At 39.9% G+C, this 25234-nt stretch overlaps 1 protein-coding gene across 1 annotated transcript in view; it reads right to left on the bottom strand.

Annotated features, from left to right (window-relative positions):
• Positions 1-25234, bottom strand: part of CNTNAP5 (contactin associated protein like 5) — an 885765-nt gene that overhangs the window by 53589 nt on the left and 806942 nt on the right. Inside the window, exon 20 of the mRNA XM_030800870.1 lies at positions 4019-4149. Within this exon, the coding sequence (XP_030656730.1) occupies positions 4019-4149 (131 nt within the window). The remainder of the gene's footprint in view (positions 1-4018; positions 4150-25234) is intronic.

The raw sequence follows: 25234 nt of genomic DNA, 5'->3' as shown, positions 1-25234 counted from the left end.
AGTTAGTTGCAACCAACATGGACGGTTGATAATCCCATCTTGCAGGGGTGAGCAAAAGCCACAACTGGGACTTTAATAGGACTTTATTTCTATGACCATCCTTTAGAGATCCCTCCTTACTTCCCCCATTGCTAATTCCAGCCCCATCTGTTCAGTCCCCTTCCCATTTCTAGGCAGCCCTCCCCATTCATTCTCACTTTTTCAGGCTAGCCATATCCTACTGGTTTCTTCCAGGCTCTACTCTGACTATGCATATGGTTCTATTCCTGGAAAGAATCCTCATTATTTTACAGTTCACCTGTAAGAAGAGGAGACTAAGATCACATTGGCCATGTGCCTGACTTTGCACAGCTTGAGTGCAACCCACGAGGGACTCATACATCGTCCTCCCATCTCCCCTGCCACGACTTTCCTTTGGCACATCTGCTCAGAATGAACCTCCTCTGTTCTCAGGCAACTTACATTCTAGAGGAGGGAGATAGGACAGAAAATTTGATAAGTAAATACATTGTATTGGAAGTTAAGTGCTGAGAGAAAAAAATAATGCAGACAAGGACAAGGGAGAGTGTAGGGTTGAAGTCAAGGAAATAGGTTGCTCTATTAAATAAGCTGATCAGAGATGGCCTCAATGAGAATGATCTTTTGAATCATTTGAGTCCAGAAGGAAGTACAAGAACTGGACATGCGTATATATAAAGAATAGCATTCTAGGCAAAGCAGTAAGTCCAAGGGCTCTGCAAATAGCAAGGAGGCCAGAGTGGCACAACTAGAGTTCCAGAGGGCATATAATTAAATGAGGTTAGAGAAGCAACCAGAAAGGGAGCAGGGATGTCAGATCATGGAGAACTTATAAGCCACTGGAAGACCTTTGACTTTTTCTCTGGACAAGAAAGGAAACCATTGACAGTGTTTGGACAGAAGAATGCCAGGATCTGACTATTCCTTCACCAGGATCACTCTGACTGCTGTGTTGAGGATAGACAACTGGGGAACCTAAAGAAGAGCAGGGAGATGTCAATCAAAAGGCAACTGTAAACAGTGATAATCCAAGCAAAGGACAAGGGTGGCTTGGGGAAAGGTAGATGCTGTTGATCCAGGAGATGCTGCATGTAAGAGAAAGAGAGATAAAAGGAGAATACCACAATTTTGGGACTGTGAACTTGAAAAATGAAGCTGCCACTAACTGGGATGTGCTTGTAGGGGATGAGGTCATTGTTTCAGGAGAACTACCTAATAAGTCAATTTTTTTTTTTTTTTTTTTTTTTTTTTGAGACAGAGTCTGGCTCTGTCATCCAGGCTGGAGTGCAGTGGTGCAATCTCGGCTCACTGCAACCTCTGCCTCCCAGGTTCACGCCATTCTCCTGCCTCAGCCTCCTGAGTAGCTGGGACTACAGGCGCCCACCACTACGCCTGGCTAATTTTTTCTATTTTTAGTAGAGGTGGGGTTTCACCATGTTAGCCAGGATGGTCTCGATCTCCTGACCTCGTGATCTGCCCGCCTCGGCCTCCCAAAGTGCTGGGATTACAGGCATGAGCCACCGCGCCTGACCCTATTAAGTCAATGTTAACTATTAACTTAAATATTCCGATGCCTAACAGACATTCATATAGATATGCCCAGTGGCTAGTTGGTATAAGGTCTGGAATCCAGGGACAGGATTAGTGTTAGATACACATTCAGGACTGATTCATTGGCATGTACATGAAATTTAAAGATGTGAGATGGAATGAGATGAGTATGGAGTGAGTATAGATCAAAAGCAGAAGTTGGAGTCCTTGGGTGTTCTGATGGGTAGAGTTTTGAGAGATGATGGGAAACCAACAAAAGAGACAAGAGAGAGCAACTAACACAGGCAGAAGGATCAACAGGTGATAGTTGTATCCTGCAAGCAATAAAGACTTAGGTCAAGTTGCAAGAATAGGAAGGAATCCCTATGTCAGTTGCCAGTGAGAGGACAAGGAAAGATAACACTGAGACATGACAACTGGATTTTGCAAGGTAAGCACATTGATGCCTTGAGAAGTACAGTTTTGCTGAAGCACAGAGACAAAACCTTTTCAGTATGGGTATAAGAAAAAGGTAGGGAAAATTTGAAGAACAAGCATATAAACAACATTTCCAAAAATTCGGGCAAGAAAATGACAAAGAGAATGGAACACTATAAGAAGTCAGATAAAAGAAAGGTTTCCTCTCTTTACCCAGAGATATGCTGGCTTGTTTGCTTGTTTAGCTATTGTTGTCTTTGTATATTAGTTCTTAATGCATGTAATAATTATTTGTTTAGGCTTTGGGGAGCCATTCAGTAGAGCTGGAATAAATGATGAAAGGGAGGGAGGAAGGAGAATGCTAGAGTGATTTTCTTCAGTAGGATATCAGATCTGGCCCACAGGTAGTAAGGTCAGGCCTTAGCTAGAACCATGAACTATTCAGGAGGGAGAGAGAGTGCAAAAACACATGTGGTAGGTAGGTAATGTGCTCTTGAGAATGTGCGGATATTCTCTTCTGAATGTAAGAGTGTAAATTCTTACAAGAAATAAGAAAGCAAAGTCATCCGCTGAGAGTTAAGACAAACTGGCAATTGTTAGCAGTGTAAGCAAAGAGGAGAGAGTGTAAAATGGTCAGCCAGGAGAACAGGAGAACAGACAGATTAAAAAACATGGAGTGATTTATGGGCAGATGCAAGGGCTTGCTGAGGGTCATGATTTTAAAGGGGATGATCTGGACTCTGTCTATTCTCTGTTGGGCTCTGCCATCATCTGCTGCTGGCCCTTTATATGGAGCCCACTGAGATCTCATGGGGTGCCTCCCCCACAACATGCTTTCAGACAGCTTTACCCTGCCCTCACACGGACCCTCTTCCTGAGCACTCTCCTCCTCCATGTGGCCAACTCCTACTCATCTTCAAGACTCAAGTTACTCCTAACTTCCTCCAGGAAGTTATTACTGATGCCCAGGTGGGATCAGCACCCTCTTCAGTATCACTTGTGCCTGCTTCCGCCACAGGCCTTCCCACAGCCTATTATGATTTCCTCTTTGCCCATGCGTCTTCCTCACTTTAATGTAGCCCAGGGGTTGGCAAACGTGAGCAGACATTAGTATCACCTGCTGCTTTCCCCCTTCCATAGCCTCCAGTGTAATAGATCTGCTGTGGAACCCAAGAATCTGCATTTTTGTTTGTTTGTTTGTTTTTTGAGATGGAGTCACTCTGTCTCCCAGGCTGGAGTGCAGTGGTGGGATCTCTGCTCACTGCAACCTCCGCTTCCCAGTTTCAAGCGATTCTCCTACCTCAGCCTCCCCAGTAGCTGGGATTACAGGTGTGTGCCACCACGCCTGGCTAATTTTTGTATTTTTAGTATTGACAGGGTTTTGCCATGTTGGCCAGGCTGGTCTCGAACTCCTGACCTTGTGATCCACCTGCCTCGGCCTCCCAAAGTGTTGGGATTACAGGCATGAGCCACTGCACCTAGCCAAGAATCTGTATTTCTTTTTTTCTTTTCATTTTTTTTTTTTTTAATGAAGTCTTGCTCTGTCTCCCAGGCTGGAGCTCAGTGGCATGATTTCTGCACACTGCAACCTCTGCCTTTCAGGTTTAAGCGATTCTCCTGCCTCAGCCTCCTGAGTACCTGGGACTACAAGTGTGTGCCACCACACCCGGCTAATTTTTGTATTTTTAGTAGAGATGGGGTTTCACTATTTTGGCCAGGCTGGTCTCGAACTCCTGACCTCTTGATCTGCCTGCCTCAGCCTCCCAAAGTGCTGGGATTACAGGCGTGAGCCACCACACTTGGCCCAAGAATCTGCATTTCTAACAGGGTCCCAAGTGATGCTGATACTGGTGGGACATGGGAAGCACATCTTGAGAACCACTATCCTAGTTCTTCCAAGTCTGGGGGCAAGTGTGATTTGCAACCATGTTTCCAGCACTAGGCGCTACACTGGCATGGGGTAGAAGCTTAGAAAAGTTTGACAGAGTAGCCAAGGCACATTGCCTGAGGCAGGAGAAAGTAAGGAAGGTACCTGAATGGTAAGCTCTCTTCCCTCTCGGTTAATCTTCAAGTGGTGCATCCTTCTGTTAGCAAAGTTATCTGCATCAATGGTGAATACATGGGTTTCTTCCTTGTTTAGGTGATAGCGAACCTGTAAGCTTCCTTGAAAGAAAAACATTAGAAATTAGAATTTAAAGCAGCACCTATAAAATGCAAAGACATGATCAGATTGTCTTTTAATTGATTATTAGGGCCCCAGGTCTTAATCCTTCCATTATTCAATTTTTGAAAATATATTATGTATGTTTATCAGGGTCCCTAAAGAAAATTCTGAAGAGAGCTGCAAAATTAGAGGGAGAGAGAGAGAGAGAGAGAGAGTGTGTGTGTGTGTGTGTGTGTGTGTGTGTGTGGTGTTATCACAAACCAAAATGCCAGTTTAGAAAATAAAACATCTATTCTGTAATTGGATCATGAAACTTTAATAAGGTAGAGTTAAGATCTTTTCTACTTTCTCTTCAATTCCTACCACTTCCTATTCCTCTCTTTCTTCCTAATTGCTGTCTCCTTTTTATATCTAAGGACTGGAAAGAGAACTCAGTCCTGTTATCACCTGTTGATATATGATGCCCACGATGGGAGTGTGGCCAGATTAGGGCACACTGCCTCACTTTAACCCTTTAGGGCCCTTTAACCCTCTTAACCCTTTACAGCCCATTGGAACATTCAAATTTTATTAGGACTGCGTTTTTCAAACAGCTGTTAGCTATTCCTTGTTGGTTAGGAAATCAATTTACCGGGTCTCAGTCAGCATTTCTTACAAAAAGAAACAGAATTTAGATATATGAGGCTTCCAGGAGACATATTAAAAATAGAAGTGTATCAATTGTGTGTGTGTGTGTGCGAGAGAGAGAGAGAGAGAGAGAGAGAGAGAGAGAGAGAATATTAGCTCACAATGCAAAATGGCCACTTGGGAGACATTTGTTAAGGGAAACAAAATTACAGCCAGATGGGAGGAATAAGTTCTAGTGTTCTATAGCACTGTAGGATGACTAGACTTAACAAAAGTATATTCTATGTTGTTCCAGGTAGCTAGAAGGAGAATACTGAATGTTCCCAAAACAAACAAATGATAAATGTGTGAGATAATGGATGTGCTAACTACCCTATCTGATCACTATACATATATGTATTGAAACATCTCTATGTACCATATAAATATATACAAGTATTATATGTCAATTAAAAATAAAATTAAAAAAAGTGTTTGAAAGACACTCTATATTTAAAAATTGCCATCGGGTAATAAGTTGTTCAGCCGCTACTTTATCTCAGACATGGTGACAGGCACTTTTCCTCATTTGATTCTTTCCCCAGTGTCACTGGCTGTGAGAGTTGAGCCAAGCAGCCCAACTGCATGCTGCTTGCTGTCCTTTTCTGTCTGTAGGGGTCATCTGGTCTGGAGTCAATGGAGTCCCACACACAAAATGGCAGGAGCTCTTCCCTTGGACATATGTGGGAATGGAAAATAACTGGAATTGAGGAGCAATGTCATAAGCTGATGGCCATTGTGGGGAAAGGAGTATCTGCTCAAATTTGAGCTGAGAACAACTAAAGTAACTCTTTCTCATCCCCTCAAAGTTTCTCATATTCCCCTGTCCCAAAGAAAAACTCCCTGAACTCTCTCAGCCTGCCAATCTTTCCCAGGCTGCCAACCCAGTAAGGCAAGAGGGTTGTGAGTAACTAACATGTCCTTGAGTGATCCCCAGTCCTCACCCAAGTATTTGAATACTTTTGCAGGGAGAGGGCAGGGACCATTTCAAATATAAGTTGCTACTCATAGAATTTCAGAATACATGCATGTGAAACAATATAATGAAGAATAGAAAAATGTAGTTTGGAGCTATGAGGCCATTGCCTAACACTTCTGAGGCCAGAAGGAGAAGCTCTCTATACCTGGTCCTGGTTTTCCTGGTTCATCCTCTTTCTGTGGTTCTGACCACTGCAGATTTCCAGATATTATTATTTTTGTTATTTTACTGCTTAAAAAGTAATGGCTGCTCCCAACAGCAGCATATTTTGTGCAGACAGGAGCTGGTGGGGGGCGGGTCACTGTGCAGGTCATGGGCAAGGTATCCCTCCTGCCCGTGGCAGGGAAAGGCCCTTCTCGTGCGCTGGTGGGCTGCTGGGCAGTGTGCTCTTCCACACTTTTCTAAGAATCTGTGTGTCTTAACATTTAATTCAACCTCATAAAATAAACCAGTGTGTGATAATTACGTGCCAGGCATAGTGATCAACCCCCACATTCCTTAAGGCTGTTGAACTCTCTTAACATCTCACTGTTCTGGTAATTCATATTCACACACATATTCTTTACATATTTTTCCATTTTTGAAAACACTTTCATTTTATACATGTTTGCTGGCATCCCTCTTGCCACCATTCCTCTTAGGACCTAGTAATCTCAGCAGAGATCCTATCTGCTAAATTATTCTGAAGCTTCCCCCAATATCCAAGTTCGTGATACAAAAAAAAACACCTCAGCTAGTTCTTCCAAAGCCATTCAAATACTTCACTCACCTTCTTAGGAGCTTTGATGCAATCAATGCCTCTTAAAGTATCCCTCCACCCGCGAATGTGATGTTCTGAAACCTCCCACTAACTCATTTCACATGACTCTTGGGGAAGCAAACACACTCCATAACTTTTCAAAGTAAGTTTGACCCCATGAAATGCTAACTTCTGGAAAGCATGTGGGTCAGAGCTTGGGGCTCATTAATCACCTCCCTGAGCATCTTCTTCAGTGGCTTTGTTAGGGAGCTAAGAGACATTTCCACCTCTCCAGCTGTGCACTCCAGTGGTTCAGATCACCATCAGCTTCTTGCCTGGCATTGCCATGTCTGCTTGTCTCTGGAAAATCCTGGGCGCAGAGTTATTCCCGCTGTCCTCAGGCCTTCCTCTACCCCCTTGGCTTGCTTCATCTGTGAGCTTCCATTTCCTCTGGAGTTTTCTGTCCCCATCCCCTTTCATTAGGTTGACAGCAATGATAGACATTGCAAGTTTATCATTCCACAGACAGTGAATGGACAGAGGGAAGGTGCTGTCCCTAAGTCTAATAAAGCAAAGAATGAATTGAATGTTCTGGCCATGAATGTGATGCAATTTCTCTGACATGCTGTAATGCATTTATTTTCTATTTGGTATCATTTTCTTGTTGTTTATATATTAACATTGCTGCACCATAAAGGACACACATCATTTTTTGTTCATATAAACAGAGATAAGATTTTCACAATGTGGAAATTAACAATAAAACAGATTTGAGCCTTAGCTTAAAATAAAACTTAGTTTAAAAATAAAAGTGGGCTAGGTGTGGTGGCTCACGCCTGTAATCCCAGCACTTTGGGAGGCCAAAGCAGGCGGATCACCTGAGGTCAGGAGTTCGAGACCAGCCTGGCTAACATGGTGAAACCCCGTCTCTACAAAAGATACAAAAATTAGCTGGGCATGGTGGCACGTGCCTGTAATCCCAGCTACTCAGGAGACTGAGGCAGGAGAATTGCTTGAACCCGGGAGGTAAAGGTTGCAGTGAGTGGAGATTGTGCCACTGCACTCCAGCCTGGGCGATAGAGCAAGATTCTGTTTCAAAAACTAATAATAATAGAATAAAATAAATAAAAAGAAAACTAATTTGAGCCATAGTTGCTTCTGGAATAAATGTATATTAAAAGGAATAAACTTTTGTCACCAGCAACTACTTTCAAAAAGTTTTAAAGGTCCTATCAATGTTGGAGCACTCAAGTTAGATCTAGCTGCTGTTGCTTCTTCTTCTTCTTCCCCGTATTCAGGCAAAATCATCATCATTATTTTTATATTTATTTATTTATTTATTTTTGAGATGGAGTCTCACTCTGTCACCCTGGTTGGAGTGCAGTGGCACGATCTCGACTCACTGCAACCTCCGTCTCCTGGGTTCAAGTGATTCTCCTGCCTCAGCTTCTCAAGTAGCTGGGATTACAGGCTTGCACCACTACACCCAGCTATTTATTTATTTATTTTTGTATTTTTAGTAGACTTGCGGTTTCACCATCTTGGCGAGGCTGCTCTTGAACTCCTGACCTCAGGTGACCCGCCCGTCTCAGCCTCCCAAAGTGCTAAGACTACAGACGTGATCCACCATGTCTGACCAGCATCATTGTTTTTAGAAATAAACAACAGATATTATAAATGCTGTTTTTCTAACAAATTGAAAAATCTATATTTAAAAAAGTACTTAAATACATGATAAGGAATCCTCTTAAAAGAGCCGATGGTTTATCACACCCGGATAAGATCCCTTTTCACTTACTAGACATCGTTACACTCCTTGGCTTAGCACAGGTATTCCATCATGATTGAGCACCTACTCAACACTCCACTTTCATCTAGAATGCTTTTTCTCTTCAATTTTCTTCATTTTACTGCTGAAAAAAAACAGAGCTGCTGGGAAGTAAATAACTTTTCCTGTTCTCAGTAAATGATGAGGTCAGATTTAAAAACTAAATCCAGCCGGTTCCAAAGAGCATGAGTTTCCAAGGGCCACAACAGCCCATGGTGATCACTGTTGCCCAGAATGCCCTTCTCATTAGGTCGACTCTCCCATACTTCAGAATTCATCATAAGTTTCCCTCTCCTAAGAAGCCCTCCCTGGCCTCTGTAAACTGCCCATAACTAATCCAATAGGCCCTAGCGTCTCCTTTATTCTAACATGTACTGTGTTGCGTTGTCTACTTACTTGCCTAACTCGTACAAATCAATAAACTCCTTGGGAGCCAGGACATATCTCATTCGTTCTTGGGTTTCTAGTGCCTGGCCCAAGGTAAGTACCCAGTAAATTTGGGAAGAAGGGAAAAGAAAGAAAGAAACAATAGAAGAAAGGGAGAAAGAAAGGAGAGAAGGAAGGAAGGAAGAAAGGAAGGAAGGAAGGAAGGAAAGAAGGAAGGGAGAGAGGGAGAGAGGGAGGAAATAATTGAATAATTTGGTGGGACTTAGAAATTTTTATTTTTATTTTTTTAATTATACTTTAAGTTCTAGGATATATGTGCACAACGTGCAGGTTTGTTACATATGTATACATGGGCCATGTTGGTGTGCTGCACCCATTAACTCATCATTTACGTTAGGTATATCTCCTAATGCTATCCCTCCCTGCTCCCCCCACCCCACAACAGGCCCCAGTGTATGATGTTCCCCTTCCTGTGTCCGAGTGTTCTCATTGTTCAATTCCCACCTGTGAGTGAGAACATGCAGTGTTTGTTTTTTTGTCCTTGCGATAGTTTGCTGAGAATGATGGTTTCCAGCTTCATCCATGTCCCTACAAAGGACATGAACTCATCATTTTTTATGGCTGCATAGTATTCTGTGGTGTACATGTGCCACATTTTCTTAATCCAGTCTATCATTGTTGGACATTTGGGTTGGTTCTAAGTCTTTGCTATTGTGAATAGTGCCGCAATAAACATACTTGTGCATGTGTCTTTAAAGCAGCATGATTTATAATCCTTTGGGTACATACCCAGTAATGGGATGGCTGGGTCAAATGGTATTTCTAGTTCTAGATCCCTGAGGAATTGCCACACTGACTTCCACAATGGTTGAACTAGTTTACAATCCCATCAACAGTGTAAAAGTGTTCCTATTTGTCCACATCCTCTCTAGCACCTGTTGTTTCCTGACTTTTTAATAATCGCCATTCTAACTGGCATGAGATGGTATCTCATTGTGGTTTTGATTTGCATTTCTCTGATGGCCAGTGATGATGAGCATTTTTCCATGTGTCTTTTGGCTGCATAAATGTCTTCTTTTGAGAAGTGTCTGTTCATATCCTTCACCCACTTGTTGATGGGGTTGTTTGTTTTTTTTGTAAATTTGTTTGAGTTCATTGTAGATTCTAGATATTAGCCCTTTGTCAGATGAGTAGATTGCAAAAATTGTCTCCCATTCTGTAGGTTGCCTGTTCACTCTGAGGGTAGTTTCTTTTGCTGTGCAGAAGCTCTTGAGTTTAATTAGATCCCATTTGTCAATTTTGGCTTTTGTTGCCATTGCTTTTGGTGTTTTAGACATGAAGTTCTTGCCCATGCCTATGTCCTGAATGGTATTGCCTCGATTTTCTTCTTGGGTTTTTATGGTTTTAGGTCTAACGTTTATGTCTTTAATTCATCTTGAATTAATTTTTGTATAAGGCGTAAGGAAGGGATCAGTTTCAGCTTTCTACGTATGGCTAGCCAGTTTTTATTATTTCTTCTACTAATTTTGGCTTTGATTTGCTCTTACATTTCTGCTTCTTTAAAATGCATTGTTAGATTGTTTATTTGAAGTTTTCTCTGGTGATATGATTTAGTTTCTTTTTATTTTTTGTGTATCCATTGTATGCTTTTTGACTCGATGTTTCCATGAGGCTTACAAATACTAACTTATAACCCATTACTTTAAGTATAACCCATTATTTAACTTGATTTTCAAAATATTGATTCTTCCTATTCATGAGAATGGAATTTTCTTCCATTTGTTTGTGTCCTCTTATTTCGTTGAGCAGTGGCTTGTTCTCCTTGAAGAGGTCCTTCACATCCCTTATAAGTTGGATTCCTAGGTATTTTATTCTCTTTGAAGTAATTGTGGATGGGAGTTAACTCATGATTTGGCTCTCTGTTTGTCTGTTATTGGTGTATAAGAATGCTTGTGATTTTTGCACACTGATTTTGTATACTGAGACTTTGCTGAATTTTCTTATCAGCTTAAGGAGATTTTGGGCTGAGATGATGGGGTGTTCTAGATATACAATCATGTCATCTGCAAACAGGGACAATTTGACTTACTCTTCCTAATTGAATACCCTTTATTTCTTTCTCCTGCCTGATTGCCCTGGCCAGAACTTCCAACACTGTTGAATAGGAGTGGTGAGAGAAGGCATCCCTGTCTTGTGCAAATTTTCAAAGGGAATGCTTCCAGTTTTTGCCCATTCAGTATGATATTGGCTGTGGATTTGTCATAAATAGCTTTTATTATTTTGAGATACGTCCCATCAATACCTAATTTATTGAGTTTTTAGCATCAAGGGCTGTTGAAATTTTTTAATATCTAAAAAATAATTTCTCTGGAACAGTACAACTCTCATAGTACTTATTTTCATTAAGTGCAGAGACCAATTCACTTGACTCGTTCTTACACACTATCTCACCTAGAGTGTGTTGTGCTTGAGTTGGGTGTATATGTTTTTGTTTTTGTGTTTTTTTTTTTTTTAAATGAATTCTTACTCTTGTTGCCCAGGCTGGAGTACAGTGGTGCGATCTCAGCTCACTGCAACCTCTGCCTCCCAGGTTCAAGCACTTCTCCTGCCTCAGCCTCCTGATTGCAGGCGCTTGCCACTGTGCCCAGCTAACTATTCATTTTTTTTTTCTCTTTTTTAGTAGAGACAGGGTTTCACCATGTTGGTCAGGCTGGCCTTGAAATCCTGACCTCAGGTGATCCACCTGCCTTGGCCTCCCAAAGTGCTGGGATTACAGGCATGAGCCCCCATGCCTGGCCTGAGTTGGGTGTATATGTATCTCGAAAATCCCAAGGGTGGCATGCCAAAGAAACTTGCTAGAACCTGGTGGTCCTGTTGGAGTTGAGCAGTCTCTGCACTGGTTTAGCCCCCTTCTCACCTGCATCTGAGGCTGTAACATCTCAGAAAATTTACTCAGGTTTGGGCTCCCACCAACTGCCTGGAACCTGCTGACTGTTGCCTGTGTTTAGGGTTCCATCTCTTTTGCATGCATCTGAGATTGCCTTATATGCTGAGTCCAGTAGTTTTCAAATTTGTTTCCAATTGCAACACTGTATTCAAATGATGTGGACAGTGAAGGCTAGTACAGAAAAGTAAAAAATGTAGAGCTGCACGAGTTGAAGTGGGAGGGGTGCTTATGGGGAGGCTCACTGTCTCTTCCTCGTCACCCACAACTTCATTTGGCCAACACAATGCCTTGGTCTCCAAGGAGTACAGTGGAAACTATTTGCCTCTTCAGAGAGAGCTCAGCCTACTGGGATTTGGTCACAGATCCCCAGGACAGCTTTTTGTATCACTCATGTGAGCCCCATGAGCCACAGCCCGGAAACCAGTGCCTCCCTGCAGTTCTGACCCCCAGGACCTCGTGCTCTAAGTATCCAGAGGTCAGATCTGACAAGTTTGCCATGGATATTTGGCCAGGCTTTAAGTTGATCAATGTTAGACTCTGTATACATCTGAGTAGACATAACTGGCTTCAGGAAAGAACCTCGCATGGAAGAGATACTACACTCCCCCTGAAGTAGGATATGTTGGACCTATTTCAAAGCAGATCTAATACTCAGCCAAGGATTACCCAGTACCTTGTAGCAAGACATTTTATTATTATTTCTATCCTACTTGAAATTCAGCTACACATGACAGAGGGAAGATGGACCAGGAACTCGGGGTCTAAAAGTCCAAATAAAGTGCTCAATATCACTAATGATCAGGGAAATGCAAGTCAAAACCACATTGCCATATTACCTTACTCCTGCAAGAATGGCCATAATCAAAAAATCAAAAAATAATAGATGATGGCATGGATGCAGTGAAAAGGGAAAACTACACTGCTGCTGGGAATGTAAACTAGTACAACCATTGTAGAAAACTGTATGCAGATTCCTTAAAGAACTAAAAGTAGAACTACCATTTGATCCAGCAATCCCACTACTGGGTATCTACACAGGAAAGTAAGTCATTATACAAGAAAGATACTTGCACATGCATGTTTATAGCAGTGACATTTGCAATTGCAAAAATATGGAACCAGCCCAAATGCCCATCAATCAACTAGTAGATTAAGAAATTGTGGTATGTGCGCATGTGTATAAGTATATATTCTTTATCAACTAGTAGATAAATTGTATATATACACATAGATATGTATATATACACACACACACAAACACACACACCACAATTTCTTTATTTTTTTACACACACACACACACACACACACACACCATGGACTATTACTCAGCCATAAGAAGGAACAAATAAATGGCATTCGCAGCAACGTGGATGGAACTGGAGACTCTTATTCTAAGTGAAGTAACTCAGCAATGGAAAACCAAACACTGTAAGTTCTCACTCATAAGTGGGAGCTAAGCTACGAGGATGCAAAGGCATAAGAATGATACAATGGACTCAACGATACAGGGGACTCAAGAGTAAGGGTGAAAGGGGGGTGACGGAGAAAAGACTATAAATTGGGTTCAGTGTACACTGCTTGGGTGATGGGTGCACCAAAATCTCAGAAATCACCACTAAAGAACTTATTTATGTAACCAAATACCAACTGTTCCCCAAAAACCTATGAAAATAAACATTTTGAAAAATAAAATAAAATTACATTAATTAAATTAAAAAGTTCAAATATCTAATTCAGTATCTTGAGCTGGGACTTAGGGTAAAGACTCTTGTACTTTGGTTGTACAAGAACATAATTTTTCTGTTTTACCTTTTCTCACCATTCTACTCTTCCTACCCTAATCTGTTTTCCACACTTTTATTAATATGAATATTATAACACATATTTGGCCATATGACTCTAGTGCCTAAAAAACCCCAAGGTGGCTGGGGACAGTGGCTCATGCCTGCAATCCCAGCACTTTGGGAGGCTGAGGTGGGAGGATCACTTGAGGTCAGGAGTTCGAGCCTGAACAACATTGCGAAACCCTGCCTCTACTGAAAATATAAAAATTAGCTTAGCGTGGTGGCACGTGCCTATAATCTCAGCTACTTGGAAGGCTGAGACAGGAGAATTGCTTGAACCTGGGGGGTGGAAGTTGCAGTGAGCCAAGATCGTGCCATTGCACTTCAGCTTGGTCAACAAGAGCAAAACTCTGTCAGAAAAAAAAAAGCAAAAGCCCAAGGCTTTCTAATTCTATAAGAGAAATTCCAACTTCTTACCATGACATTCAATGTCCTTTCTTACCTTTCCGACTTTATTATGTATGTATTGTTATATCTTAGTCACACACCTGAACACTCAGTATCCCTCCAAATACTTTTCCTTGCCTTTGCACATTGATATGTTTTTGTTTTATTTTGTTTCTGTTTTCCACTAGCTGAAAACACCTACCTACCTCCTAATATGTCTGGCAAGCTCCTCCTCATTATTTAAGACCCAGTCCATGTGACCCAGGTCCCCACTTGCCCCAGAGACTAATAACATCTTTCTTTTCACCATATTGCCACTCTGGTCACGTTTAATACAAATCTCAATTTATCAAGACTCTTTTGTCTTTCTCATCCTCTTGAATCTAAGCTCCCCTAGGAGGAATTGTTGCTTATTCATCTTTGTGTCTACAGAGAATAACATGGGACATGCTATCTTAAATCTGCAGAAGACATTTGTTGAATAAAATAGCCATTGTGGAGAATATTATCAACACTTCACCCAAATTGTAAACAAACATTTATTCAATGCCTGCTGGTGTAAGAAACTAGAGAAACAAATGGCTATAATGCTACAGTTCTATCTTCAAAGACTTATAATCTAGTTGAAGGAGACAAAAGCAACAGTCACACTGGCTGATGTGATGTGCCTACTCTGTAATAGGCACCTAATCTGGTACTAAAGATAGGTTTTTCATTAAATCCTCAGATTAAAAAATGGAATTTTACAGAGGTATAAAAACTCCACAAGTAAAACTGTAATGAGAATATTCATAATGAAATGGGATTTAAACTGAGGAGTACAGATGTATATAAAGTATGTGTCCTTTCCACTATGTCATGCTACCTCAAAAGATATGTGTGTCAGCATAGAAGGATGAGTGGATGGATAGAGGAATGGACGTATAAGCAGAGGGAAGGGGAGAAGCTTTGATCAGTGCTACAGAATACATGTTTTGTGAATTCAAAATCAATAAGCAATTATAAGGGTTGAGGTATATCCACACAAAAGTTCACTGCAGTACTATTCGCAATAGCAAAGACATGGAATCATCACAAATGCCCATCGATGACAGGTTGGATAAAGTAAATGCGGTATATAGACACCATGAAATACTATGCAGTCATAAAAAAGAATGAGATCATGTCTTTTGTGGTAACAGGGATGGAGCTGGAAGCCATTATCCCTAGCAAACAAATGCAGGAGCAGAAAACCAAATACCTCATGTTCTCACCTGTAAGTAGGAGCTAAATGATGAGCACTCATGGACACAAAGAGGGGAACAAAAGATGCCAGAGCCTATGTGAAGATGGAGGTTAGGAGGAGGGAGAGGATCAGGAAAACAACTATTGGATACTAGGCTTACTTCCTGGGTGACAAAATAATCTGTACAACAAACCTCTGTGACATGAGTTTAACTGTGTAACAAATCTCAACATGTACCCCTGAATCTAAAATAAAAGTTAAAAAAAATGCGTGGAAGTAATCAGAAAGAGTTTGTCTGGGAAGAAGTTTTACAGACGCAAGATAGAACTTAGTTTGGAAAACAAAAATTGATATACTATTAGCTATGATGTAAACAGAGTGATGTAGCTGGATCTCTCCGCACCTGAAGCTGTAGAACTGTAGGACAGTGGAGCTGATGAGAACCTTAGCAGCCATTTGCACAACCAATCTCATCATTTTGAAAAGTAGGGAAACTGTGACCCCACAAAAGGAATGGGAACTTGGAATGAAATGGTAAAGAAAGAGACCACACTGGCAAGGAATGCCAAGGAAATTTTACCTGTTTCTGTAAACAGGGATTCAATTAGGAGCAGCAAACACATCTGTGACACAAAGTGATATTTAAGCCTGGGTGCCACAATGTACATGCAAGATCTAAAGGGAAAGACACAAAGCACTATGGCCCTCACATCATCAAAGGGATGACTGATCCAGACTCTGGACCACCACTGAGGGATAAGAGTTCGCTCTCATTCTCCCTTTACGATGGCATTGCTAGTTTCTTGCTTTACCATTTCACTTTGAAAGAGCAGGCTCTTCTCCATGTCGATTCCTTTCTATTCCACATCAGTTCATGTCAATCCTAGACTCAGACAGCTTCCTATGCATCTTTCAGTTTCTGCTAACCAGATTGTCCTCACCAAACAGCTCCCTTTTTAGGTTTTACCACCTCACATAATGGCACCCCTCTGTGCTGGCTGCCCAGGTTAAAATTCTAGGAGCCATACTTGTTTCTTTTGTTTCATTTTCCTAACCGGAACCCCTATACACATGCCCCACACCAAGTCGTCAACAGCCCTCTGGTCTCTACTAAATACATTGTGCGTCTTTGCACTTCTTTCCAGGTCTGCACCATGCCGCAAGGCAGTCCATCACCAGCTCTCACTTGAACAACTACAACACATCTGAACTTGTCTCCCAGATTCCAAACCTCACCTCCTCATTCTCCCACATCCATCCATTCCCTACACAGTAGTCAAAATAACCATTTACACTATAAACCAGATGCCACTACTTAAAATGTTTAATGATTCTCCAGTGCACTTAGAATAAAATCCAAATTCTTTGACACGGTCTGCAAGAAACTATATCATATTCCCCTGTATCTCTTTGGTCTCATTTCATTCCACACTTGCCCTCACCCACTAAGCTCCAACTACTACTGACCTACTTTATGTTCCCCTAATGTGCCAGCTCACTCCTGCTTTGGAGACTTTATTCCTGCTATTCTCTGCGTCTAGAATGCTCCTGTTACAGATCTGTGCTGGGAAGCCCCTCCTTATTCACATCTTAGGTCCCATGAGAGCCACACAATAATGTCTTTACATCCATGCACCTCCCACCCACTTCAGCACCTCCATATAACTGTTTTTCAAGCTGTCAGTCATAATTGATCAGTGCATCATGGAATCAATATCAGACTTCAGTATCTGTTAGTACTAATAATTGCAAACCCTCCGTAACTGCAACTGTAGCAATTTTGTTTTCTGACTACAATCTCTTCCCTTTCTAATTCCCTTCCTCTAATGCCTGGACTCCTCCAATACTTAGTGTAAGGGTTAATCTCACCATCTGCTCAGAGCTCTTAACTCCTTTGTGTCCTCTCCTCTCTCCTTTCCCAGCTCATATTGTCTGGTCCATCACTATCCTCTCATTTACAGTCTCAAGTCCCTTGGCCCATTCTTGCTTCTTGAATGTGGATATTTGTTTGACAGAGCCATGACTGCTTACCCTACTTTTGAATGGTTTATCTGGTGGAAGAAAACACAAACCATGCACACTGTTTATAAGCCAGTTTATATCCAGGACTGCCAACTTCATGTGGGCCTTTCCCCACCCTCTCAATCTCAGCTTCTTTCTCCTATCCATTCACCTATTGGCTAAGGTGACCATATAATGCCTTCTCTTCATTTCTGCCTTCTCCTTCCTCACTCTCAGCTAATAATCTTGTCTCCGTCTTCTCGAAGATAACTGAAACATTTGTAAAAGAACCACAAAGTCCTGCCCCCATATTTACTGACATGTCAATAGCTGAACCCCTATGCGCTGACTTTACTTTTAATAATTTAGATGAATTATCCTTGTTTTTTATCTGATGCCAATGTATTCTTTCCTTCTCATCGTTATCACCTTGTAAAGACACTACTTAGGCAACACCCCATTCCTTTACAATTCTCTTTAAAATTTGATTCCTTCTGCTATATAATTCCCATTAGCATTTTTTTTTGTATCTAAAAGGAAACTTCTGCAACTTTCTTTCTTTTTTTGAGATGGAGTTTCTCTTTTGTTGCCCAGGCTGGAGTGCAATGGCAAGCTCTTGGCTTACTGTAACCTCTGCCTCCAGGGTTCAAGCGATTCTCCTGCCTCAGTCTCCCAAGTAGCTGGGATTACAGGCACCTGTCACCACACTCGGCTGATTTTTGTAGAGATGGGGTTTCATCATGTTGGCCAGCCTGGTCTCGAACTCCTGACCCCAGGTGGTCCACCTGCCTTGGCCTCCCAAAGTGTTGGAATTCCAGGCATGAGCCATTGCGCCTGGCCTGCAACTTTTTTAACGTTAGCTAATGTCACACTTCTCTGCTCCCTGCTGGTTTACAGTAAAACTTTTAAGGCACTACCTATACTTTCTCTAATGCCTCTTTTTTATTTACTTTTAAAACTTACTCCAGTCAGATTTTAACCCTAAGCTACCACCAAAACTTTCATTTTATTATTACTTCACCAATAAACTATATGTTGATAAATCGAATTTTCCTTTCATAATCACTATCTTATTTTTATTAATATTCAACACAGTCACATTCTTTTCTTTCTAAAATGCTTCAATTTCCTAATATTTTTCTCTCCTAGTTTCCTTCTTACTTGACTGGTCATTCATTCTCTCTCTCCATTGCTGATTTCTCGATGTCACCTTACTTTCTTCATGTTAAAGTCCCTGGGCTCGGTCTAGGAACTTCTCTATCAATACTCACTGCCTTCACAATCCCATCCAGTGCTGTGGTTCCATTTACCATCTGTTTCATCTCCTGGGCTACTGTAATAATAGAAATTTGGAGGCTGGAAGTTTGAAACAGAAATATCAGCAGGTCCACTTGTCCTCTAATGGTTCAAGGGGAGAATGCTTTCTTGTCTCTTTTCAGCTTCTGGTAGCTCTTGACAATCCTTATTGTTCTTTGGTGTACATTGCTCCAATCTCTGCTTCTATCATCATGCCACATGACCCTCTTCCCTCTGTGTGTCCCTATTTGTCTCTGTGTCTCTGTATCCACATCTCATTTTCCTTAAAAAGACACCAGTTATTGGATTTAGAACCCATTTTATCCAGTATGACTTCATTTTAACTTAATTTATTACATCTGTTAAGACTTTATTTTACAAATAAGTAAAATTCTCAGTTCCAGGTGGGCATGAATTTGGGGGAAACAAAATTAATGACCTATTTTTAGTGTTATTACCAATATCATTAAAATATCATTGGTTGCCCATTTTGTTATAGGGACTATCTCAAATGCATTTCATATATTTCATCCTTCAATCTGAAAAATATGGCATACTTATAATTAACTTTATGCTAATTTTTCATATGGGAAAAATGTAGGTCTGTTTAATTGGGTTGGACATTTAAATATTAGCCATTTAACACAGTTCTTCCCTGTAATTTGGCTGTGGCCTACAATTTTCCTGAAGGTCAGCAGCCATACTTGGCATCCTTCCTTAGCCCCCATCATAGAACATAAAATCATTTAATGAAAATTATTTAAGTAAAGACATATGATAATCCCACTCAGTTAGGCATCACAGAGCAAACGACTAAAATACAATTTGTGACCATTCTGAAGCAAAACTTCATTGTCAAAAAGTTGTCCTGGAACCACTGCATGTACAATCGAATGTTAAATGTGTAAGACGCTGATGAAAGAAATTGTAGAAGACACAAATAAATTGATATATAGCCCACATTCATAGATTGGAAGAATCATTATTAAAATGTCCATACCACCCCCAAAGATCTACAAATTCAATGCAGTTCTTATTAAAATTCCAACTGTATATTTCAAAGAAATAGAAAAACAGTTCTAGAGTTCATATGGAATCAAAAAAGATCCCAAATAGCAAAAGGAATTTTGAGAAAGAACAAGGCTGGAGGCATCACACTTCATAATTTATAGCTATATTACAAAACTGTAGTGATCAAAACTTTATGTTATCCACGTTGAATTTCTAATTAGAAAGAAACAAAAACAAAAAAAAACAAAAAAATGGTATGGTACTGGCATCAAAACAGACACATAGACCAATGTAACAGAGGAGATATCCCAGAAATAAACCTATACATTTGTGATCAACTAAACTTTGATAAAAACAGCAAGAATATACAATGTAAAAAAGGACAACCTCTTTAATAAATGGTGTTGGAAAAACTAGATACACACATACAAATGTATTAAGTTGGATCCACATACAAAAATTTACTTAAAAATAAAGAGTTAAATATAAGATCTGAAACCATAAAACTCCTAGAAGAAAACATGGAGGAAAAACTGCTTAATATTAGTCTTGGCAATATATTTTTTTAATATGACATCAAAAGAATACACAACAAAAGCCAAAATAAATAAATGAGACCACATCACACTAAGAAGTTTCTGTACAATATAAGAAACAGTTGAAAAAATGAAAATGTGACCTAGAGAATGGGAAAAAATACTTGCACTACATATCTGGTAGGGATTTAATATCCAAAATATATAAAGAACTCAACTCAATGGCAAAGAATAAACAATGACAAAAGTGAGCAAAAGTTCTAGATAGATATTTTTCAGAGAAAACATACAATGACCAACAGATCTACAAAATGGTGCTCAATATCGCTACTCATCAGAGAAATGCAGATTAAGACCACAATAAGATATCACCTCACACCTGTTATGATGGTTATTATCAAAAAGAAAATAGATAACAAGCGTTGGCAAGGGTGTCAAGAAAAGCAAACCCTTGTACACTGTTGGTGGGAATATATACTGGTATGGCACTTATGGATAATAGTTTGAAGACTCTTCAACAAATTAAAAAGAGAACCACTATATGATCCATCAATCCTACTTCTGGATATACATCCCAAAGGAATGAAATCAGTACCTCAAAGAGATATTTGCACCTCATGTATATTTCAACATTATTCAGAGTAGCTAAGGTATAGAAATGACCAGAGTGTTCATTGAGAGATTAGTGAGTAAAGAAAATGTGGTACATTATTTAGCCACAGAAAATAATAAAAATACTTTAATTCTCAATAACATGGATGATATTGGAAGACATAATGCAAAGTGAAATAAGCCAGACACAGAGAGACAGACACTGTATGTTCGTACTTATATGTGGAATCCAAAAAGGTAGAAATCACAGAAGCAGAAGGTAGAATAGTGGTTTCCAGGGACTGGGGTTTGGGGAAATGAGAGGATGTTGGTCAAACTTTCAATCATAAAGTGAACAAGTTCAGGCAATCTAATGTAAAGCATGGGTGGTGATAGATGTGTTTTTTTTTTTTTTTATTGTGGTAACCATTACACAGTGTTTATATGTATCAACCCATCACATTGTACATCTTGAATGTATTCAATCCTTATTAGTCAAGTAAACATTTTTTAAATGCAATGATATGACTCCAAATTTTTTAAAAAATAAATATTTTTAAGCTTTTTGGAAAAAGAGACACTTTATTCTTAAAAATTATAAATTCTATGAAAAATAAAGCCAATTTTTATGACAAAATAAGCATTAAGGTTATTTTCCATAATTTCCATCTTAAGCAAGGTAAGAAAAGATTAGAACAGAAAAGAATTAGCTATCCTCAAGAGAATATTCTCGAAAATTAAGACGTCAGATAGGAGGCAGGACTAGCTTGCAGCTCCCGCTTGGATGGACAGAGCAGCATGTGGAGACTCACGTCATAAACTTTTGCTCCAAGAACTACCACAGGAACATACCAGGAAAGCTAAGAGAACCCACAGACCCTTTGAAGGAACTGGATCACCACTGCAGGTTTCCTGAGATACCAAAAACCTGTAAGTCGGCTTGCTTTCTCTGCTGGAAAACTCATAGTCTGGGGCAAGTTCTCAGCCCTGGTCTCTGGCTGCCTGGATATAGACTCGGTACTGTTGGAGGGGCACAATGAAAGTTAGACCAGCCTTTAGGACTATGGACTACATGGGAGTGGGGTGAGGCCTGTGACTGCCTGCTTTCCCCTACTTCCCTAGTGACCTGTATGATTCAGCAGAGGTAGCCATAATCCCCCTGGGAATATAACTCCACAGGACTCGAAGTCACACCTGAATCCTCCACAGCAGCTGCAGCAAGCCCTGCCCAAAGAGAGGCTGAACTCAGAAACACCTATCCCTGCCCCTACCTGGTGGTATTTCTCTGCCCATCCTTGTAGTGAAAGACAAAGGTCAGAAGCTTTTGGGACCTCTATGGCCCTGCTCCCCACCTGAGAAACCTGAATACTTAACCAAGTGTTCCTAAGGCAAGAATGCATCCTCCTTATAGGGCTATACGTGATGCATTCTTAAAAGTGCCCCCTCCTGGCTGGAGGCCAACCAACATGCAACCAGTGCTCTAAACAAAAACACAACCAAAGACCCTCACAGAGTCCACTTCATTCCCCTGCTACCTCCACTGCAGCAGTTGCTGTTATCCATGGCTGCAAGACCAGAAGGCAAATCATATCACAGGACTCTTTGCAGAAGTTCTCCCATACCAATGCAGAGCCCAGTAGCTCTACTGAGTGGCTAGACCCAGAAGAGCAAAAACAATCACTACAGTTTGGCTCTCAGTAAGCCCCATTCCTAGAAGAAAGGGGAGAACACCCCATCAAAGGAGAACCCCATGAATGAAAAAATCTTAACACTAGCCTTTGAATCCCATATCTTCCCTCTGACATAGTCTACCCAAATGAGAAGGAATCGGTGAAACAATTCTGGCATTATGATACAACAAGTTTCTTTAACACCCCCAAAAGATCATACCGGCTGATGAGCAATGGATCCAAACCAAGAGGAAATCTCGGAATTGCCACAAAAAGAACTCAGAAGGTCAATTTTTAAGCTAATCAAGGAGGCATCAGAGAAAAGTGAGGTCTAAATTAAAGAAATCAAAAACATGATACAGGATATGAAACAAAAATTCCTCAGTGAAGTAGACAGTAAAATAAAAACAATTACAGCTCCTGGAAATGAAGGACACACTTAGAGAAATGCACTGGAAAGTCTCAGCAATCCAATCAAACAAGTGGAAGAAGGATCTTCAAAGCTCACAGACAAGGCTGTGAAATTAACCCAATTCAACAAAGACAAAAAAAAATTTTTTGAAACGAACAAAGCCACCCATGAAATCAAGATGAAAATTCTAAAAATTCTTTGAATTGAACTATAATAGTGACAAAATCTGTCAAAACCTCTGGGATACAGCAAAAGCGGTGCTAAGAGGAAAGTTTATGGCATTAAATGTCTACACTAAAAAGTCCAAAAGAGCAAAAATAGGCAATCTAAGGTCACATCTCATGGAACTGATAAAACAAGAACAATCTAAGCCCAAAGCCAGCAGAAGAAAAGAAATAACAAAGATCAGCATAGAACTGAATTAAATTGAAACAACAACAACAACAACAACAAAAATAACAAAATACTGAAGATAGATGAAAAAAAAGCAGGTTCTTTGAAAAGATAAATAAAATTAATAGACCATTAGCAAGATTAACCAAGAAGAGAGAGGATCCAAATAAGCTCAATTAGAAATGAAACAGGAGATATTACTACTGATACCACAAAAATACAAAAGATTATTAAAGGTTATTATGAACACCTTTATGCATATAAACTAGAGAACCTAGAGGAGATGGATACATTCCTGAAAATACACAACCCTCCTAGATTAAATGAGGAAGGTATAAAATCTCTGAACAGACCAATAACAAGCAGTGAGATTGAAATGGTAATACAAAGCCACCAAAATAAAAGGCCAGGACCAGGTGGATTCACAGCTTAATTCTATCATTAATTGAAAGAAGAGTTGGTACCAATCCTATAGACACTATTCCAAAAGATAGAGAAAGAAGGAATCTTTCCTAAATCACCCTAAGAAGCCATTATCACCCTAATACAAACACCAGGGAAGGACATAGCAAAAAAAGAAAACTACAGACCAATATCCCCAATAAACATAGATGCAAAAATCTTTAACAAAATACTAGCCAACCAAATTCAACAACATATCAAAAAGATAATCTGCCGTGATCAAGTAGATTTCTTACCAGGAATGCAGGGATGGTTTAACAGACATAAGTCAATAAATGTGATACAACACATAAACAGAATTAAAAACAAAAATCACATGATCATCTCAATAGATGCAGAAAAAAGTATTTGAAAAAAGCCAATATCACTTTATGATTAAAACCCTCAGCAAAATGGGCATACAGAGGAGATACCTTAATATAATAAAAGTCATCTATGACAAAGCCACAGCCAATATTATAATGAATGAGGAATAATTGAAAGTATTCCCCCTGAGAACTGGAACAAGACAAGGATGCCCACTTTTACCACTTCCATTTAACATAGTAATGGAAGTCCTAGCCACAGCAATCAGACAAGAGAAAGAAATAAAGGGCATACAAATTGGTAAGAGGAAATCAAACTGTCACTGTCACTATTTGCTCATGATATGGTCGTATACCTAGAAAACTCTAAAGACTCATCGAAAAAGCTCCCATAATTGGTAAATAAATTCAGCAAAGTTTCAGGATACAAAATTAATGTACACAAATCAGTAGCTCTGCTGTATACCAACAGAAGCTGAAAGTCAAATCAAAATCTCAACCCATTTCACATTAGTGGAAAAAAAATTTTTAAAAACCACTACAAGGAAAACTACAAAACACTGCTGAAAGAAGTCATAGACAACACAAACAAATGGAAACACATCCCATGCTCATGGATGGGTAGAATCAATATTGTGAAAATGAGCATAGACCAAAAACAATCTACAAATTCAACACAATTCCCATCAAAACACCACCATAATTATAAAAAACAATCCTAAAATTCAGATGGAACCAAAAAATAGCCCACATAGCCAAAGCAAGACTAAGCAAAAAGAACAAATATGGAGGCATCACATTACCTGACTTAAAACTATACTATTAGGCCATAGTCACCAAAACTGCTTTGTACTAGTACAGAAATAGGCACATAGACCAATGGAACAGAACAAAGAACCTAGAAACAAAGCCAAATATTTACAGCAAACTGATCTTTGACAAAGCAAACAAAAACATAAAGTGGGGAAAGGACACCCTATTCAACAAATTGTGTTGGGGTAATTGTCAAGCCCCATGTAAAAGAATGAAACTGGATCCTCCATCTCTCATCTTATACAAAAATCAACTCAAGACAGATCAAAGACTTAAATCTAAGACCTAAAGCCATAAAGATTCTAGAAGATAACATTTAAAAAAATTCTTCTAGACATTGGCTTAGACAAAGACTTCATGATGAAGAACCCCAAAGCAAATGCAAGAAAAACAAAGATAAGTACACAAACAGGACTTAATTAAACTAAAAAGCTTCTGCACAGCAAAAGAAATAATCAGCAGAGTTAACAGAAAACCCACAGAGTGGGAGAAAATATTCACAATCTATACATCTGACAAAGGACTAATATTCAGAACCAACAATGAACTCAAACAAATTAGCAATGAAAGAAGAGACAATCTCATCAAA

Source organism: Nomascus leucogenys, chromosome 20, assembly GCF_006542625.1.
Source record: "Nomascus leucogenys isolate Asia chromosome 20, Asia_NLE_v1, whole genome shotgun sequence".
NCBI classification, from domain to species: Eukaryota; Metazoa; Chordata; class Mammalia; order Primates; family Hylobatidae; genus Nomascus; species Nomascus leucogenys.
Note: the sequence above shows the minus strand (reverse complement) of the source record. Positions and strands in the feature narration are given on the sequence as shown.